General features: G+C 43.6%; 2 protein-coding genes and 1 long non-coding RNA gene across 3 annotated transcripts; all 3 read right to left on the reverse strand.

Moving 5' to 3' along the window:
• Nucleotides 1-1,847: 1,847 nt before the first annotated feature.
• On the reverse strand, nt 1,848-5,801 carry LOC127341249 (protein NETWORKED 1B-like). The gene is made up of 3 exons (XM_051367042.2): nt 4,984-5,801; nt 3,984-4,136; nt 1,848-3,274 (listed from the first exon to the last, which is right to left on the reverse strand). Exons 2-3 carry the CDS (start codon nt 4,087-4,089, stop codon nt 2,094-2,096), a joined length of 1,287 nt encoding a protein of 428 aa, XP_051223002.1. The 5' UTR covers nt 4,090-4,136; nt 4,984-5,801; the 3' UTR covers nt 1,848-2,093.
• Nucleotides 5,802-6,662: 861 nt separating this feature from the next.
• Nucleotides 6,663-11,095, reverse strand: LOC127341248 (uncharacterized). The gene is made up of 3 exons (XM_051367041.1): nt 10,969-11,095; nt 8,775-8,913; nt 6,663-8,629 (listed from the first exon to the last, which is right to left on the reverse strand). The coding sequence occupies exons 2-3, from the start codon at nt 8,875-8,877 to the stop codon at nt 6,879-6,881; spliced, it is 1,854 nt and encodes a 617-aa protein (XP_051223001.1). The 5' UTR covers nt 8,878-8,913; nt 10,969-11,095; the 3' UTR covers nt 6,663-6,878.
• Nucleotides 11,096-16,530: 5,435 nt separating this feature from the next.
• On the reverse strand, nt 16,531-19,604 carry LOC127341247 (uncharacterized). The gene is made up of 2 exons (XR_007875378.2): nt 19,334-19,604; nt 16,531-16,761 (listed from the first exon to the last, which is right to left on the reverse strand). It is a non-coding gene; the product is annotated as an uncharacterized lncRNA (long non-coding RNA).
• Between the last annotated feature and the right edge of the window lie 761 nt (nt 19,605-20,365).

The raw sequence follows: 20,365 nt of genomic DNA on the forward strand, positions 1-20,365 counted from the left end.
ATATCCTAGGGTTTCTCTTCAAGGTGATGGTTGGAATACTTGGATGTATATCCAAGGTTTAGTTCAAGGTTTATCCTTGATCCTCTAATAAGTAACATAGAACTCTCACTTCTCTAGATTTGATGTATATTAATATGTAGTAGAGAGGAATATATATTTCTAGAGTTTATCTCCTTGTCTTGCTTCCAAGAATAAAGTAAAATAAATACCATGAGGTTCATGGTAGGATCATGGATTAATTTAAGACATGGAGAAGATAAGTGAAGAATAGTTTCTTCAATTATTGTTACTTGATTTCCAATTAAATGGATGTTCATATGTTATGGCTAGGAATATCATGTTGTGATCTTTAATAAGATCAGGTGGTTGATCATTGAGTAAAGTGTTGTTGTGTTGATTATTAGTTCCATTTGATCTAACCCCTTAGATCAAATTATCTCTACCCAAAACAAAGTTTTAACAGAGTCACATTAAGGTTTATAGCGCTTGACTTGATGAGCTACTTCAATTCCAACAAGGTCAAGTGAAACTTCAGTTACTGTGACTGTTTTACTTTAAAGCGCGAAAATTCCCCAGATTTTCTATGCATGAATGCAATGCACACATCTGTTTCCTCTATTTTTGTAACCCCAATACCTGGGATATTACACATAGCCTTTTTAAAGTCGATTTTGAGGACCACCCCATTCAACTTTTTTACGATGTAACTCATGGATTGTTTCCTGCAAGGTTACAACCCCATTTAAGATATATCTACCTTACATGAAAGCAGTCTGAGTAGGACGCACCATGTGATCAACTATATAATAGCCTAATAGTAGCTACCCTAGTGAAAATTTTAAAGCAAACATTTAAGAAGATTATAAGTCTTTATTGCTGAATCTATTTCGCATCATTAATTTTTGGTAATAAGATAATCTCTTCAAAACTAATATGGAAAAGCTCAAGTTGTCCGCCATGCAGTTCGCCAGACAGCTTCAATAAATCACCTTGATTATGTCCCTAAAGGTTTTGAAAGAACTCTCCAATAAATCACCTGTGATTATGTCCCAGAAGGTTTGAAATAACTCAGCTTCCCACCGCCTTACTGTGCTTCATCTAAAGAAATATTGTTCCTTACCTCCTTTTTCTAAATAAGGGGCGATAAGAAGGAAAATCCACTTTAGCTCGTAGGATTATATGAACCATTGTGTGAAAATACATTTTGAAGTGTTAAAAAATTTCGAAATAAAATTTTGCATGTACATCTAAACATTTAATTTTCGTACACAAGTTTTCAGAAAATTTCTTACTTCTTGTTTCTCTGTCTCTCCTGCAAAAAAGGTAAATTTTGATGCTACAACACAACTATGTACAGGATATTTTTTGTCTTTTTTGTACAGATCACATAAAATGTTATTTTTTCACGAAAACTTGTGTACGAACATAAAATGTCACAATGTACATCATAATTTTTATGTCAACTTTTTTTAACATTTTTAAAATTATTTTGTAATTATTTTGCATAATAGGTGCAAATTCTTCTATGAGCTAAAACGCCTCCTCCGCGGTAAGAATGGCATTTTTCGCATGAGACTCTCCGAAATATCATCAATTCTAGATTCATCTAAGAATAAGACTTTAGTTGCTGCCTCGTACGCTATGTGTTAATGCAGCTGAAGATGGCACATATACCCCTCAGAGTTTAGTTGCTGCCTCATGCTACAAGCCTACAATGTGTTGATCGGACCAATGTTACTCAGTGGCGCAAGCATAAATTTAAATTTCCATAAAAGTTGATGCGAAACATTCGCTGAACTTTTACAAGGAACAGTTCAGTTCTGACTACATAATCGGACAGCTTCATGTATCGGGACTGAACTTGCAAAATGCATCAGAGACATTTTATTGCCAAATGAATGCATACTCAGTGCAAAATTCTCACATAGCATCGGCACATACATCACCATCACCTATCATCAGGAGGCAACAAATGTCCAAGCAAAGGCACACCTTTTACAACGACGCACGGCAGAATTTCTCAGTTTTGCATCATGCAATATTTCAGCCAAAAAAATATACTCCTAGCTACTGAATTTTCCGACAAAACCATGTTATTCCATGACAACGCTCCTTCCCCGCTCGACGACACGCTCCAGATCCGTGAACCACGACTTCAGCAACGATTTCTCTTCAGAAATCCTCTCAAATTCTGGTTTCAGATCCTCGATGCTCTGCCGCAACGTCAGGACCTCGGCTTCGTGTCTGAACTTATCCTCCGAGAGCATCTCAGCAGCATGGACCAGCTCCTGAATGTGCTTTTCCGCTTCAGCGCTCGCCTCCTCCAGCTGCTTCACCTGCTCCTCCACCAGAGATTTCTCTTCAGAAAGTTCCTCCAGCCTGCGCCTGGTGCTCTTGATCGTTTCTTGCAGCTTACCGACCTCTGCGATGTTGGCGGACTTCTCTTGCAGCAGCTTCTCGGATGCAGCGGCGAGCTCCAACCTGTACCTGCTGATCTCGGCATCGCTCTCAGAGATCTTGTCGTCGAAACGCTGTCTGGCTGAAGCCATTTCTTCCTTCAGATTGGCGATTTCAGCTTCCAGTGCCTTGTTTTGTTCCAGCAACCTAGAGTGCTCTTCTGTCAAAACTGCGGCGTCTTCGAGCTCTCCCTGAATGTCTCTAGCTCGTGTGGCTTGACCGACACCGTTCCCATTTTCCTTGCAATCACAGTGGCACCTCAGGCTCTTCTCCTCGAAACCCTCGAGCTTTTCGTTTGCATCAAGCAGTTTCCGGTTTGCCGCACTGAGATCATCCTCAAGCTCGATAATCTTCTGATGCAATGTGTACGCAATGCTATCATCCTCACCGTCTTCAGACTTGGCATCGGACTCTGACTGCGAAGCCGACTCGGGATCCTTCCTCGACGGCGGCGTGTCGTTGCTCTTGCTGCTCAGGAAGAAGTCGAAGCCGGCGGCTCTGGGGCTCTGCTCCCTTGTCCAGGACCTCTGCAGCTCGGGAGATGGTGACGGCGACGGCGACGGCGACCTTAGGCGCTCTGAACCGCACTCGGAACCGGTTAGAGATCCCTGCGACTGCATCCTGGAAGGGATGTTCTTTCGCAGCTCGCCAGTGACGTTGTCGTAGCGCTCGGCTAGAGCACGGTACATCCGGTAGAAGTTCTCGACGTGGGTGATGAGCATCGGACGCCTCTGGTAGTACATCTGTGCTTTCTTTGCAAAGGAGTCGCCGTCCTCCTCGATAAGCTGCACCATTTCTTTCACTTGTTTATCCATTTCTGCATGTTTCGGTTCAGAGAAAGATTAGACAAGGAATATAGCAGTAGCAAGGACAACACCTCAAGCTATTCAATTACAATCATCTGCTCATCCAGTAAAATGAGTAATAAAATAAAAGCTAGAAGACAAGAATATCAGAACTGTTCCTTTTTAAAAAGCAGTAATTGTCAAAGAAAGCATCAACATTTTTTCTTTAACCTCGCTGCCAATTTGTTACTTAAAAAAAAAATATAAGCATTTTATATAATTTTACTATGGAAGCATTGTCAATCTTGCTTAGTAACCATGTTAAAAAAAAGTGTAGCCAGTGCTGAAAGCTCCCACACATTGTGGGGTCTGGGGAAGGGTATTTCTAGACCCCCTAGGAAGAAATGCAAGATGAACAGTTACATAAGGCTACCACGTCTAAACCTAAGAGAACAGTAATAACCATCAAAACTTGTGCAGTACTCCATTTACTCAACTACCAATTCCTAGTCATATAGCTCTTCATATGTACATCAAAAGAATCTGGGCAATAAGAAAGTTGATGTTGTAGACTTGTACTTCCTTTGTTTTATTGTTATTCAATTATGCTCATCTCAGTGCAGCATCCAATCAGAAAATGGTACTGTGCCTATACATGCATTGACACTTGGCAGTAAATCTATACTAAGTACTAAGAAAATAGTACGGATGTTTTTTTTTTCATGTATAATATCAGCTTACCTTCAAGGTTTTCCGCAAGCCATTTCGAGTTCTTGGGGCTGATGTGACTGTCCCACCACCAAGAATGGCGCTTCTTGGATGGGTTTCTTTCCAAAGGTGGCTTCATTCTTCACAAATCTTCAAGGAGAGCTAGAAGCTAAGCAGATTCAAGCACTAAATAAAAAGGGAAAATGTGGATGGTTAGCAATGAAAACTATATCTTTCTTCAAAAGACGAAAAAGAAAGGAATGATAAGTTGATAACTTGGCAAATCATAAACATCATTCTGAAGTATAGCACTGCGAACTGCGAAATGAATACTACACCATATAAACTCAGCATCAACCAATCAAAAAGATTATGCATAAGCAAGTAAATGGCAACAATGACAACACCAACTTATTCAAGTTAATCAGATGAAGAAATTAGTAAAATCAGTATTCACTTTTCCAGAAGGTATCTAGTCATCCTTGTTAGTTGGATAAAAGATGTTCTGCATTTTTTTAAATTAGCACCAGTCAATTAGCATTTAGTACTATGTTGGTGTAAAACTGTGCACATTTTCTAACGCCTGACCGAACTTAAACCTATCATTCCCTCGGGAGACAAATGCCTAAATCTCATCTGTGATGAACTAGAAGAAAATCATATATACTGTCAGATCATCACTCTAATGGATTACATGTGCTGCTGTGCAACAAGACATGAGAAACATGTTTTCTTACTGTAGTATCAAAAGATAGCCCCTCATTACCAAACAGAAACTCAATGATTCAGCAGAAGGCCTCCTACTGTTCCAGGCGTGTGGGTAATAGTACTGTCGCATTAAGAGAGAAAACTGGGATGGCAAGCCATATAACCAAGACCAGATCAAAATAACAGCATCCCTGGAGAAACGCTGCAAGATCTTGGGAACAACCATCTCCCCCAAAACAGCAGCTAAACATGGCTTCAAGAAACTGAAACATACAACCGGTGCAGATTCCACATAAGCAGGAGACATAAGAACACAATCTCTCACCTAAGAAAAGAAGCCCCTCCGCCTTCAGAGTCGCAAGTCAGGACTCAGGATCCTGCGCCAAGGTGCCAGCCCTGTTCATAGCTTCGTGCTTACCAAATCTGAGCGCTAAAAAACACTACACAGACAGACAGGCAGGGAAGTAAATCAAGAACAGGTCAAGAGCAAGGTAGCTGGATTTATCGCTTCGGTCAATGCTTGAAGCGAACGCGTGGAAGAGCCTTGGAAGATGCAGAGGGCACGAGAGGGTGGCAGAAGATGACCAAGTAGCAAGTACCACCGCCCACCTACTCCTGCTGCTACGTGTATTACTGCTACTGCTACCTGAAGAATCCAAGATCTACTGCTGCATATAAAAGTGCAGAGCAGGTCTGAATCTTTTTGTTCAAACTCGTGGTGTACAGTCAGTGTTCTGACCAATTCAGAAGAGATTTGAAAATCACTTAGAAAAGGGGAAAAGGGGAGATGGAAGCTAGCACAGGGATGGGGCAGAATAGACAAGAAATAAATACATGGCACGTGGTGTCACCGCCCATGTGCTGCGGTCAAGATTGCACGGCTGCAGGAGATGGGAGCCATGAAATTGAATTCTTGCCGTAGAAATGAATAAAATGCATGAGAAGAAGAAGGAATAGAGGGGTAAAAAAATAATAAAGAAAATCGTAGCAAACAAGAGAGGTTGCTGCTCGCCTGCTCCTTGTTACCTTCCAAAACTTTGCATGTTGTCAAAGTTTCTCTTGACAGATAAACAGAAGGAAAAGGGCTTGCAAGTTTCAATATTTCAGAACTGAGAGAAGTGTCAAGAAACCAGTTGCAATGTTGTATGGTTTATTATATATAGCATTGATAGGAAGGGATGAACAAGTCAAAGAAAAGGAGAAGAGCTTTACCGCTGGATCGGACTGCTAACAGGTGCAACTCCAAGAAAGAATTAACCGCAAGAAACATAGCGTGAAAGCGGGCTTAAAAAGGCATCAATGAGGGAGAGTTAGCCAATTAAATGGGCAAATAACTTGTAGCTGAGTAAAGTGCAGACCATGAAAACTGACGCTTGGCCATGTGATGGTTCTTGAACTCCTGATCCCCAGGGTATTAAAAATATTCAGGTCACTAATGGTCCAACCCCTGCACACATCTCCTTGTATTTTAGTAGATGTGTTGTCTATCTGTTTTGCATTTGCAAATACAACATGATTTTGTGCCATGTTTCTGGAAAACAGTAAGTATTTAACTATTTATTGCAGCTTTCAAGAATGCAGTCATATCAAGAATTCACTATCTAAATCTAATTAGACCAAATCATGGAGAAAAGTAAGGTCAGCTCAAGGCATATGGACTAGTCAGAGAGAGTGAGAGACCGCGATAGCAGACAGGTCATAGACGCAGTCTCCATTATTTCTGCCGCAATCTCTGAGCTGAGACGACTTTTCAGTTCCCCCTACTGTTCCTTCTATTTAAACACAACTTCAATTAAACAGGAGTGAAAGGACAAGTTGAAATCCAAATAAACAGGAAGGGCGAATGAATTGATATAGTTCAAATTCATGTTCAGGTCATATGAGGCTCGTTAAATGGCAAAAGACAATGACTCATGACACAGGTTTACAACTAACATCAGTTCATCAGCAATTGAAGAGCAACCACAGGAATCATCTTTCAGACTACTAGCAGCAACAGACATATTGATTAAAAAAAGAAGTGCCATAATTATCCATAACATATTACATCACACACATCACAGGGTACCAGTAGCTGAAGTAACTACAGATCACAAGCTTTACAAAGACTATTAAGGAGCAGAAACAAGCTACATGAAGAAAGGGAAAGGGGTGTTTACATTACATTGACAGATTGACTTTAGGCATCCTGATAGAAAGATCCAGCAAGCTGCTGGCTGATCATGTTGCCATCACCATTGGCCTCTTGTGGCCTTGCAGAGCTTGCCGCAGCTGCTGATACCCGTCGCGGTAGTGCTCGAGAGAGAAGCACAGCTGCCTGATTGCCTCCCGCTTCCCTTCAGCGCTGTCGAAGACCATAAGCTTCTGCTTCTCAACCTCTTCCTCGAGCTCACGGACCCGTGCGCTCAGATCAGACACAGACTTCGTGGCAGCATCTGCCTCTGCGATCAGCTTGACATGCTCTAGGTGCAGCTGATCCAAGTGGCTACCCATCTCCTTCATCTTTTCATCACGAGTCGTGATATCGCTCAGCATACTAGACACCTTATTATCCACTGCAGCTTTCTCAGAAGACAGTAGTTCGAGCTGTGTCTTAAGATTGGCAATATCTTGATTCAGTTCAGAGATCAGCTTCTCACTCTCAGCAGATACTACTCCCTTTTCAGCTTGAAGTTGCTTAAGCTGCGCCTCTGCGGATGTCAACTTGTCTTCAAGAGAAGCATTAATTTCTGACAGTTTTACTCTCTCAGCACTAAGAGAGGACTTCTCGAGAGAGAATTGCTCCAAATTACGTGCAACAGCCTGTTCCAGGTCCTTGACAGAACCCTCCAACACTGATTTCTCCTCAAGTGCTCCTTCCAGGTCAGCTTTCAGTTTCTTGATTGTAGTTTGTAGCTCCACGGTTTCAGCCCTCGAAACCTCCAACTCCCTCTGAACTTGCTCAAACTCGATAACACGTTCCTCAAGCACTCTCTTCTCATTTGAACCATTTTCCAATTTTGCTTGCAGATCCTTGATTACTTCTTGTAGCTTTACAATCTCAGCCGATGAATCATGTAGGCTGTGAGATGTTTGTTCAAGCTCCATAACCTCGGCCTCAAGCAGCAATTTCTCTTGCGACACATTCGCTAAGTCTCGCTCATAGTTCTGGACCACTTCTTCGAGCTTTCTGATTTCAGTCTCAAGAGTAGACTTATCATGGGAATACCTCTCAGATACTTGCTCAAGCTCCTGCTTGCACTTCTCAATTTCAAGATCACGAGATGAAAGTTGAGCCTCATAATGCTTAGCTGCTGAAGCCATTTCTCCTTCCAATTCACTAATTGTGTTCTTGTTTTCCAGAGCTGCAGCTTCAAAGTCCTCCCTTCCACTGCTGATTTCTTTGATACTCTCGAAAGAACGGACCTTTTCTTCAAGATCCTTCTGAAGGCTATTGATTTCTGATTGTGAAGCCAGCAACTTCTTCTCAAGGTTTTCACATTGGCAACGCAAATTCTTTTCCTCAAGTGCCTCAAGTTTTTCATTTGCTTCCTTAAGCTCATCTTCTAGCTCATTAATTCGTCCATTCAGTGCATGAGAAAGCACATTGCCATTTTTTTGTTTCCCTTCATCGACATCAGAATCAGATTCGGAAGAAGAAGATGATGATGATCCATCACTCCCCTTTTTATTCTTCTTCTTTGAGCTCTTTTTTTCGAAGCTAGACTGGGGGGATAGGGAGGTTGACTGTGCCTCAGAGTCAGATTCAGATATACCTGAGCCCTGTGATTCAAGAGTTGATGGCATGTTCTTCCGTAATTCCCCAGTCACATTGTCATAACGCTCAGCAAGAGCACGATACATGCGATAGAAATTTTCAACATGAGTGACAAGCAAAGGACGCCGTTGGTAATACATCTCAGCCTTCTTTGCAAATGAATCCCCATCATCCTCGATGAGCTTCAGCATATCTTTAACTTGCTTATCCATCTCTGTTTGTTCAGAGGTTTCGAGCGTAAATAGATTGCAGAATGAAACAACAGACATTAACATGATCCTAAAGCCTAGCTAGTCCTGGCAAGTAACAAAAGTTTCTAGGTACATAAACCATTGAAGAAACTGGAAGATAGCCATTACCTTCTAGATTATCAGCTAGCCATTTGTTGTTTTTGGGACTAATATGACTGTCCCACCACCATGAATGGGCCTTCCTTGTTGGCATTCTATGCATGCGCTTCATCTTCACGAAAAATAAGAAATCTTCTGTAGGGCAAACCTAATCATCAGATGAAGACAAAAATGAGAGAAAGTAAACAAGAACCGCACAGCCCGAGTACACCCATTCAAAGGATAGGTGGAAAGAAAATATCCAAAATGCATAAAACTAGAAACAATGAACGGCATAAAGTATGAAATTAACCAGCAATAAGGCGATTTGCCTGCAAGTGAAAGAATTTAAAGTGTGATAGCCAAAGTAGGTTTTGCACTGCCTATGTACTGAAAAGTATTAATTCACTCTATTCAAGAGGATGAGGAAAAGGACTAGGGATGGCAACCTCTGTAGCGCCAGGGACCAGAGCATTTGCTAACTACCAAGAATATGCAGCCTACCATATTCATTCATAAATCAATCATGGTCTCATTAGCCGATCATGAGAAACATTACAGTGAACTGATCGAATATCGTAGGTACCAAATGTTAGCTGGAGAAATAATTCATGGGACAAAGCTGAGATGAAGCATAATTCAGTGAGCTCGGACTAAAATCAGTCACAGGCAAGGACATCACATTCGTCCTGTCCCCACATAGATCGAAAGGCCAGGGTTCAAGCTGCAATTTGCAATTGTGAATGAGATGTTGTCAGGCGTCAACCTCTATAAACCAATAATTGAGGTCGGCCCTGTTTATTAGTAGAAACAATAATTGTTCGAGATCCCCACAAGACGTGGCCTGGCTAACACCTAGGTGGACACATGCAGGCATGGGGTTGAGGAGAGGCACCAGCATACGACCCCTCAGCTAGTAAATTGTATGGTCAACTGCATTTTTCAAGTATTGCCAACGCAAGATACACCTATTCTGGATCTCATTGAATTGTATAATATTTTCATTTCTTGCTGGCAATTTTGCCATGCATGTGAAGATGGTAAGAACAAAAATAATTAATGATCACAGGTAGGCATGCATTTGAAGCATTCTTAATTTGCAAGACCCGCTGACCCAAACAAAACAAAAATTCAAGGGGGGGCAATCCTAAGTTTGGAGCTAATTTTCTTGCATACAAACAAAATCGGAATTAATGGAAAATGGTCATTAGAGGAGATGACATCAGTAAGATCATGAACACCAGCTAATGGCCATCCAACATTTCTATGGGGGGTACCCAGCTTAGGTGGGTGCTGCTATGCATGTTCTAGACCCAACCTGTCAGCAGCGATCGCTTGGAGCTTAATTTCTTCCATACGAACGAAATTACAATTAATGGGAAAAATTCATACAAGGAGATGACATCATTAAGACCATAAACACCAGCTAAGGGCCACCCAGCGCGCTTCGGTGGGCACTGGTACGCATGTTCTAGACCCAACCTGGCACCAGTGATGGCTCGGTTACAGATTCAATCGGCCTGGTCTCTGGCTAGGAAGGCAGTAGAGGTTCAATGAACTGCTCGCTCGGTCAATCAGGCTAAATGCACAGAACGTAGCAGGTGGTTGATGCCGCCAGCTTGCGAGGGAAGGTTTTAGAAACGCCTTTGGCGACCATTTGAGTAACCTGAAGCAAGTCTTGTACGTACTACGAATTATGAAAACTAAAGCAGAACCAGTATTTTGTTTTATCGTGGTCAGTGGAATCGGCAGGTGGTTTATAAAAATGGAGTGTTAGGGTCGGAAACAAAGTCATATTTCTTTTTGTCTGTTGGGTTCAACAAGGCAAATCTAGGAGGTGTACTTTTGAAGTCTAATAATTACATGGAGTGAAGGGTACACGAGAGAGGATGTAGACGACGCGTGCCAGAGACAGACGGGGAAATCGACAGGAAACACGGCACGCATCGCCGTCTCGACCGGCCCCCGCCGCACAAGCAAGCAGTCAGCTGGAATCCTCCGGTGCCAGATTAGGATGAACGAACTCAGGGACACAATCAGTGAGAACTTGAAGAAAAATAAACTGAAACCGGAGCATTTCCTCCCAAGGACGGAACACGGATCAACCGCCGGCCAGAACCAGAGACCGCGCGCGGGGTCGGGAGCACAGGCCGGCCTACGTCTCCCTAGATCACGGAGCGGCAGCACCCAGAGAAAACAAAACAAGCATGGCGGAGGAGCTTACCGGAGAAGGTAGTCGAGCGGCGAGGAGCCTGACGGGGAGAGTGATTGGCGTCCAGGGCCCTGAACCCGATCGTGCTGGAGGGCAGTGGACTGGCTCTGGCTGGCTTTAATACGACAGCGGGGACACTGGCTGGGGCTCTGGGGGAAGGTGGAGCCCTGGGCGAAATGACCGCGCTGCCCTCCCCCGTGTTACATGCGAGGTGGACGCGTCGGAGGCGCGGGGCAGGTGCGGGTTGACAGGTTAATTAGCGCGTGGAGTAAGTAATTGGACGCGGGGCTAATCGGTCAATAGTTCTTTTTTTAAGAACAAATCGGTCAGTAGTAAACGATGGAGTGGTGGCCACCTGGGATCCACGAGAGCGGAGCGGGGTGACTCAGCGGCGAAGGGGGGTTCCCGTTTGAACTTTTGAAATTTGAATCATCACGTGTCACGCGACCCCTCCCGTACGCATTGGATCCTTTTGCATGCATCGGGGTGCCCTAGTGACGCAATTTTTTAGGGTTTGTAGTATTCTTTCAACATAAATATAATTTGCATAGTGAATAAAGGGAAAATAAAACTAAAAGGTGCATGTACCGCCTGCTACCCTAGCCTATTCCTCCGCATCGTCGTCAAGCACGCCGAAATCTGGTATCTGCCACGGCCAGTTGGGAGCCGGCGGAACGTACGCCGGTGGTGGAGGTGGAGGTGGAGGTGGCGCAACACATGGGTTCAACGACGGAGGTGAAGGCGACGGCAGGTGCGGGGCCAAGTCCTGCAGCGCCCACTGGAGGGCCTCATCCTCCGCGAGGCATGCCGACATGATGTCGGTGGCGTGCCGGGGCAGCGGCGGGCGCACTGGTCATTCCACCTCTGACACGAGGATGGCGAGCCTCGCGATCTCGTCATCGGCCATCGTCGCCGGCACCTCCAACTTTCGGGTCTCCGCCATGGCCGTATGCCACTCGTGGAAAAAAGCACCCGATGAAATCATCTGGGTCGTCCTTGGCCTCCTCGTTGTGGTAGGCTAGCACGTTGTTGTCATCGTATTGGGGAGGCGAAGGAGGAGCCGGCGGCTGCCATGTTCGACGAGGAGGCGGGCGCGCAGGCGGCGGAGGCTGGTCAAACGGGAAATCTCAGTCGCCGAGGAAGTTCGCCTTCCTCCTCGGTCTCGCGTCAGGTGTGCCATATAGTCGAGTTGACGGTGAAGGCGTGATCGGCGCGGAGGTCCGGCGACAGTACTGCCGCCTCCGCCGGATCTCAGCGGTCCTCTCCGGCTCGTGATGAGGCACCAGCGGGACATGCAACTGGAGTTAGTTGAGCCGCCAACCGTCGTCAGGCAGTCGGACGTCCCCCCAGCGGTGGCATGACGTGTAGTTGTCGTGAATGAGCTGCGCCAGGTCGACAAGGATCTGCACCCTGTTCGGCCACAGATCGTTCTTCACGCAGCTGCCGGACGCCTCAGAGTCATGCTTCTTCTTCCCAATGGTGATGCTATGGCGCACAGTGGTGAAGTGTGGGAGCAGAGGTGTCGGTGGTGTGGGCGATGGCAGGGACGATGTCGGTCGTCTTTGAAAGTCCAGGCACGCAAGGGACACGATGGCATTGATGGCGGCGCAGAAGTCTACCCGCCGCCCGCCAGGCCTGGTGCGCATGCAGAAGACAAGGCGCCGCCATTGATGGCGAAGGCTGCGGGGCAGACACGAAAGCGAAGACCGACGAAGCGATGGCCGTCGAAGCGATGCGCTCGAAGCAGGCTTCACGCACATTGCTAGGCGGGCATGTGGAAGATACTAGCGGTCACGAGACGCGACCGCGCAACTAGGGGCGGATCTAGCATCCCTTTCGCCCAGACAGCCGCCCAGGCTTCCGGCCGGCAAGACTCCAATTTCATATGTACTATTTGATAAAAAATTAGCATATTAAGCTTGTTTGCCTATGCTTCAAATTTTTTTTTGGTCCGCCTATGCGTGCAACGTCTTTGGAGATGCATCCAAAACGTAAATTTGTCCCGCATTTACGTCTCCGTGAACAACCCAATCACTGTGGGTTGGTCCGTTAGAAATTCCCTAAGCACTTCTTTTTTAGCTGTCCTCAGCTACTACGTGACATTTAGCCGCCGGCTGTCCCGGTGCTACATTCTGTATTCCTCATGACCAAGTCGCTCCTTAATAATCAGAGAGTAGTCAAACTATAGCTTTTGCCACGATCAATTTGATGGACCACGCGGTGAAAGTCCAAATATTCCCCGTTAAACTAAAGGTCTCGACCATTCTGCATCCTTCCATAAAGCTCATTCTCGTTTCGTCGCTGTTCTCCTAGTCTACACTACTTAAAAAGAAGGAACATGTTCCTTATTCTGCCAACCTCTCAATACGTTAAGTTTTGGTCGTCCTCCCGTCCGTACGCTCCGCACGCGCTTACCTGGACCGGGCCAACATGGGCCGTCGCCCTAATCCCGTCAAACCTCCACCTTGCACGCTTGCTTCCACTATCCTCATGTGTGGCCGCCGCCGGCCTCTCGTCGTACACAAAATAGGATGAGCGTGCCACCGCCGCTCCGCCGGAGACGACACTCCCCATGGCACCCTCGTCGTGCAAAATGGGAGATCCGATTTCCCACTCCACCGGTTCGTCATGCTCTGGACCCTGGAAAATCGGATCTCGCTGGCCTCGTCTAGGCCCGTCGCCGCCTGCCACATCTCCTCCATCTCACAGCCGCCCTCGACCGGCGCCATCGTCACGGACGACTCTGCTCCCTCTTCCATAAACCCCCTCCGCCCAGTCTCCTGACGCCATGTTGAGGACCCCGTGCATCCCCTCACATGGCAAGGACCGACATGTCTCCCCCTCCCTCTCCCTCTGAGGTCCTTGCGCCTTGGCCAGCCAGCAAGGAGGAGCAGCCACAAACAGGTGGGGAGCGACAAAATGAATGGCGGCGGAAAGCGGACGTGGTGCGGGCTGGCGGACGGCGAGGAGGAGAGGGGCCGGCTGAGCGCGGCTGGGAGGTTCTGCATTCCGTGGAAGAGGAACTCAATTATCGCTTTCCAGTCACGATCCAGCGCCATGGTTTGGGGGTTTCATTAGCGAGCCATGTGTGTATTTTTATTTGTATTTTTGGTATACAAGGTGTTTGATGGAATTACCCTGTAGGTCTGCACATCCATCTTGATTCTGAAGAATGCCACATCGATGCTGGAGAATAAGGATCCTCTCAAGGTTGAAGGTGATGCTAGGCTTGCCAAATTAATAGAGTAGATTCAGAGAAGCTTCCCAAATTGCTGCATATTATGTTTAGTAAGCTGATGGCTAACTAACCTTGTGCAGGTCATTCGCTGGTCCTAATACTTACACAAATCTATTTTAAGGAAATGAGTGACTAGATACTATTTAACTTAAATTTATTTGATTTGTGCATGTATTTGTAAGATATGTGCGTATTTGTAAGCTATCCATTTAAACATTATGAAACCTGATGTTGTTCGTTAGTCATACTTAACATACCCCATTTTATGTTCTAATTTTTGCCAAAACTATGATGGCCCACTTTTATTACTACATATGGGTACCCCGAGCATGGTGGTTGCTCAGGTGAGATATTCTCCACACGCAACCTCAATACTTAATTATTTTTTGCTTCTTACACTTGTAGCCCAAGAATTGTTAATGCCGCTGCCATTTCAGGTTGGCGGAATGCTTCTGCAATTATATGGATTTTCAATGTTGTGCGGTCATGCCTTCAATTTGGAGCTTGTTGCAATTATCTAATGGCTTGATTGTTCTGAATTCAAACTGCGCCATGAAGAGACACCCAACAGGTTTGAGTCTCTGAATCAGAGGAAATCAATCTCTTGAGATTATGAGATGTAACAAATGGAGCTTATGATTTCGATGCTTCTCTTCTATGTGTTGTTGCTATACTTAGAAGACGTTGTGTTGTTTCTATACTTAGAATACATTAGATAACTTTGGACCTGCTGCAAATGCAGCATTGGTGCAGACGAGTGGGCTCTACATCACAAATTAATTCCGATCAAGTTGCAAAGCCTGTACTGTGATGGTTACAAGTTGGTTAGCTGTGTTCTTGTTTTGTACCCATTACTTAACTCTCTCTTCTATGTGTGCACATCGTTTCAAGATAAGTATACACATAGCATGTTGTCAGGTCATATTCACCAATGAGTCAAACATTGAGGTCCGGAAGAATAAGCGACAACAAGCTATTAACTCAAAAGTTGGATGTCTTGAAAACTTTATTGAGTATGTTAATGTCATATTCAGGTATTTTGCGAACCTATCTTCTTCTCTATAATATTTTGTTAAAAAGTATTTTGTACGTTTCTGATCAATCTTTGGAGTATTCATAACAATAAAAGAACTGTAGAACTTATTTTGTTTGTCTCATAATTGAAATGGAATTTAGATATTAGTCTATTATCTGATCATCTAGATTTTTTTTCCAGTATACTACTGTCCATGACACGCATAACATCATCTTTTGCTTACCTAATACCTTCTCATTGTTGTCAAACTGTTTTTTTTAATATAAGATTGTATTGCTCTCATTATATTAGGATACTTGCCAGATACAATGTTACTACACTACAAGGAATCGGGTCTATTGCAACAAAAAAAATTGTCGCAGTAGATGCCGTTTTGTGGCAATATGCACCTATTGCCACGAAATGAAGTTCGTTGGCAAGCGTTGCAATTACATGTATGGTAATAGGCTATTGCAACGAAAACACGATTGTGGCAACAAAGCGATCTATTGCAACAACCATGTAGGAAGTTGCCACATGTTTTCCCGTGGCAACACTCACTTGTCTCCACAATTTGGTTTGTGGAGATAGCTTGTCGCAACATGCAGCCGTGTCGTGGCGTTTGCCAGTTTGTGGCGATAGACATTTGTGGCAATAACCTATGCCAACGAACTAAGTTTCGTGGCGCACTCTCTTTCGTGGTGATAGCGAGCCGTTGCGATAACCTATGGCAACATCTACTGGTTTGTAGCATTAGCCATTTGCTACGAACCGCTACGCTCGTGGTATTAACTTATGGCGACAATCATTCCACTCGTCGCGATAAATAGGTATGGCAACGGTAAAAAAAATTGTGGCGGGAAGGTGTTGCGACAATTGTAACATTTCGTGGCGATACTCTATTTCAACAAAATCCAGTTTTGTGGCGCCAAATGCTTATCGCAACGGGGGAAAATCTTGAAGCAAGTAGCTACTGCGACAATGCGAACTTTTCGTGGAGATACTCCGTTTCAACAAAATTCACAATTGTGGCGTTACATACTTTTTGCAGCGTCCAAAATATTTGTAGCAAGAAGTTACCGCCACAATTTCAAGGTTTTGTGGCGATACTATATTTCAACAAATTTTTATTCCGTGGCGCCAAATAGTTATCACATCATGCATAAAAAATGTGGTAACAATTTATTGCAACAATAAAAAATTCTTCGTTGCTACATCCTAACGCAACAAAGCATGTAGTCATGGCGTCTAGGATTTGATGCAACACTATATTTTTCGTGGTGCTAACCTAAGGCAACAGAAAGTGAGTTGTGGCAACAGCTTATCGCAACCATAAAAAAATACAACCATTGAATTACAAAATTCAAATCCACACGTATAATATGTAGGTTCATACAAATTATAATTCTCATATCAAATATCCATCAAATGCAACTAAAGTAAAATGTAGCAATCCAGCAGAGTTGAGTCCTTTGCTACCATGGTAGTTGAACTCTCTAAACTATGTGCATTTTTCGTGTACTTCAACCCTGTCCAGCTAAGTCTTTGGGTCCTGCAATCAAAAAAATGAAGAAAAAAATTACTAGAAGCCTATATTAAGTAAAACAAGTAAGTTGTGTCAACAAGCTAATACCTAATGAAATTATGTAAGGCAATATCTATGATTGAATGCCCAGGTGTTAACCATGCAACATACCCAGGTGTAAACCAAAAGGGAATGCACTGAACTGACAGAAGGCTTGTACTGTTGATGAGATAAAATTATAAAGTAAATTTTGATTACTTCACGATTCAGTGTTTCAGTTGCATGACGAACTACAATGTGAAAATAGTACAAAGATCCTATTTGAGTGAATGATTTATAGATGGTGTGACCTATACAAGTGCAAACGACCTATAGTAGTAGAATTAAAACAACCACAAAATAACATGATGTGATCTACAGAAGTGCAAACAAGATGCTCTGATTCTGCTACTTGCAATCAAATATATGCTTTGAGTATGTAATTTCAAGGAAATACTAAAATATTATATGTATTAGTTTCCGCTACTGAGATTCAGTGTTTGCTAAACAGATATCAGAGGCTGATGCTATTTATGAAAGAATAAGAAGATACAGAGTGCCAGAAACTTTGAACAATACATATCAGCTCAGTTAAGTTCATCGCTATATTTATATGTTTCAGACTTTTAAACAGCAAGTTCAATTCAGTTAAGTTATTAGATTCCGCAGTTTTAGACTTTCAAACAGCAAGTTCAGTTAAGTTTATCGCTATATGTTTCAGACCTGAAATTACAATTTTAAAAGACAAATTCACTCAGTTGAAATTGCTCTTGTATGAATTAGGATTAGCTAAATTTGAACAGCAGTATATAATGTGTTATTCAAACATTAGACAAGAAACAAGTTAGACGTTATAAAAGTGCAAACAACCTAGTAGAAATAAAACAGTGTCATATACTGCACACGAGTAGCATGTACGTAATATTTTTGGTTTCACATAGGAAAGAATCTATTTAGTAATGAATGGATTAAACCATATCTGCATGCAAGTATCCGGTTTCAGTATCAGGTTTCAAGTAGAACCAAAAAGGAGCACTGAAATTTCAGTATCAGGTTTCAAGGAGAACCAAAAAGGATAAAATGATCAGGTTGTTTAAGGCATCATAACTTTGCTTTAGTCAAATAGATGACAAAACTATTCAGAATTCCATAGTACGATTGCACACGCAGATTTTGAAAGTCTGAAAGATCACAAACTCACAATGTACAAAATGTTTAGAAGCACGGTTTAATCCAGAACATGCATTAAGCACCTATTTTCGGTTAGGAACGGGATCCTCTGACGTGAAGAAGGCAAGTCAGGGAAAATAAGGTTGGGAAGTCAGGCTCCTGTAGCATAATCACCCTGTTTTGCAATGTAATTAATTACTAAAGGTAATTACTGTAAATTAAACTAAATTTTATTACACCATAATTTTCTCAGTATGTAATTACTTCAAATGCATAACATTAATTTGTATTATGCAAACTAAACTAATTTATTTGGATTTTAATCATATGGTTTGAAAGAAGGAAAGTTAGAGCACTGTAGCTTCTCTAACTTTTCACCTGCAAGTTAGAGGATCCAGCTCCGTCCCGAGGGGAGTAAATATTACAGTACTTTTATTGCCTGATGATTGATTATGGGATAGTCATACATCCACTAAACTAAAACTAGTACTACTACTAATCAAAAATTGCAGATGTTCGTGAACCCTCTACATGGCTGGGTTGCATGTTATTTTTTAGATAAAAATTATCGCATCATTAATACTACCACTAGTTAATTAGTATAGGGCATTCACCCCTCCTTCTCGGAATGATTGTGTTGAGAAATTTTAGGAGTGAAAATTAAGGTGAGTAATTAGTGGGGAATTCAGATGCATGGGCTATCCAGACTTACCCGATTTGACGATGAAAATAGAAGGAAGAAAAGTTTAATAGGATAGAAAATTAAGAAAGTGATTAGCAGGGAAGTTAACATTTCTAGCACAAAACCTATAGCCAAATCGGCGTTTCCATCAGATCATAAATCTAGAACCACATGTTTTATTGCATCAGAAGAGTGGATCATACAGAATATCAAGCTGATGTTGAGAAAAAAATGATGACAGTAGTGGCAGTAAGACAGTAACAAAAACAAAAGGGCTGTAATGTTGCGATTCACATATATTACAGGCTTATCAGATGATTCACATACAGTACATGCTAGCTGCAATTTTTTTACTAACTTTGGCTAGAACATGTTAATTTGCTAATCCATTGCCAGAGTAAAAAAGTGGACAGGCACCAATTGAACCAAAGTGGACATGCACCAATTGCAACTGTGAACAGGCAAGAACATACACATCGAAATCTAAAAAATTCAGAACAAATAAAAGATACGGAGGTGGTCAACCAAAAGTTGAGCAATTTGGAGAAATTTCAGTACGGACGGGATATATAATAAAAAGGATCTAGAGCAGGAACTCTATCAGATCTGTTGAGATGGGTTGCAATAAAACTAATGCAAATCGGGATGTACTGTATTGGCCTACCAAGTACCAACAGAACGCGAATCAGGATGTGGAGCAGGGAATACCAATCTAGCAGTAGTCTAAAGGAATCATCTTGTCTCGTGCTAGCTATGGAGGGTCAGAGTTGCGGCTTGGTGATGAACGCGGCCGCATCTCCAACTCCGGGTCACCCATTTGGCGATGGATCCCGATTGATGCGTATGAGCGCGCGCTACCGCGGGAGGTGGGAACTTAGCTCGTGATGCAGGGAAAAATGGAGGCGGGGATGCAGGGGAAGAATAGGTGCAGGGCGGCCATCGGCGATCTAGTTGTTTTTCTGGATGGGAGGAAATAGGAAGTGAATTACCGTTTGCTGTGTTGACGCGTGACGATTCGGTGAGGAGGAACCTGCGAAGAGTCCTCAGATCCAATCGCGCGTGATGACGCCGTGATTTAGTTTAGAGCACTATATAATCGATAGTTACGGGGTAGTTTAGCGGGAAGGTTAAAATATAGGCTATTTTGGTGGGAACAAAATTTTATAAGGACAGTAATTAGGGGGCATTTAGCGGGAGGTTGGAAAATATTGGCCCAAACTACTGTGGAAGCTAAATTAGGCGGTGGGAAATTAATTCGTTTTGGAGGGAATGTTTAGAATAATAAAATAAATTGAAAAAAATGTTCCGGACCACGCGACCTCGACGGCGGTTGCGAGATGCAGCTCGCATCCTGGCCTCATGACGACCTTGATACCGGCGGCTGCGAGATGCAGCTCGCGTCCCGGCCGCCCATTCTGCAGATGGACTGGACCATGGCGACCTCGACGCCGGCGGTTGACCTGCTGCTTCGCCTTCAACCACGATGGGTTGTTGTTCGCAGAGCTGTTCGCGGAGCGGCCGCTGGCAAATTGGTCTTATGCGCCGGGGGTATATTCATATTACCGCGCGCCGGCGAATACGAAGGTGCCGGCAATAACCCCTTACCATCGGCGAGGTGATCTCCGGCGAACACGAATGCGCCATCGATATCCCAAATCCATGCGCCGACGGTAAGGATTTATGTAGTAGTGTCCCTCTTCCTCCACCGCTGTCGCGCGGTTCTGGCGATGCGACGGTCCA

This window comes from Lolium perenne, chromosome 3, assembly GCF_019359855.2.
Source record: "Lolium perenne isolate Kyuss_39 chromosome 3, Kyuss_2.0, whole genome shotgun sequence".
Taxonomy (NCBI): Eukaryota; Viridiplantae; Streptophyta; class Magnoliopsida; order Poales; family Poaceae; genus Lolium; species Lolium perenne.

What these genes read in the sequence shown, in the direction of transcription:
- LOC127341249 (XM_051367042.2), bottom strand. Translation starts at nt 4,089, where the DNA reads ATGAAGCCACCTTTGGAAAGAAACCCATCCAAGAAGCGCCATTCTTGG. An exon ending in GCTTGCGGAAAACCTTGAAG is followed by an intron (nt 3,275 to 3,983) that starts GTAAGCTGATAT and finishes CGAAACATGCAG; the next exon opens with AAATGGATAAACAAGTGAAA.
- LOC127341248 (XM_051367041.1), bottom strand. Translation starts at nt 8,877, where the DNA reads ATGAAGCGCATGCATAGAATGCCAACAAGGAAGGCCCATTCATGGTGG. An exon ending in GCTAGCTGATAATCTAGAAG is followed by an intron (nt 8,630 to 8,774) that starts GTAATGGCTATC and finishes CTGAACAAACAG; the next exon opens with AGATGGATAAGCAAGTTAAA.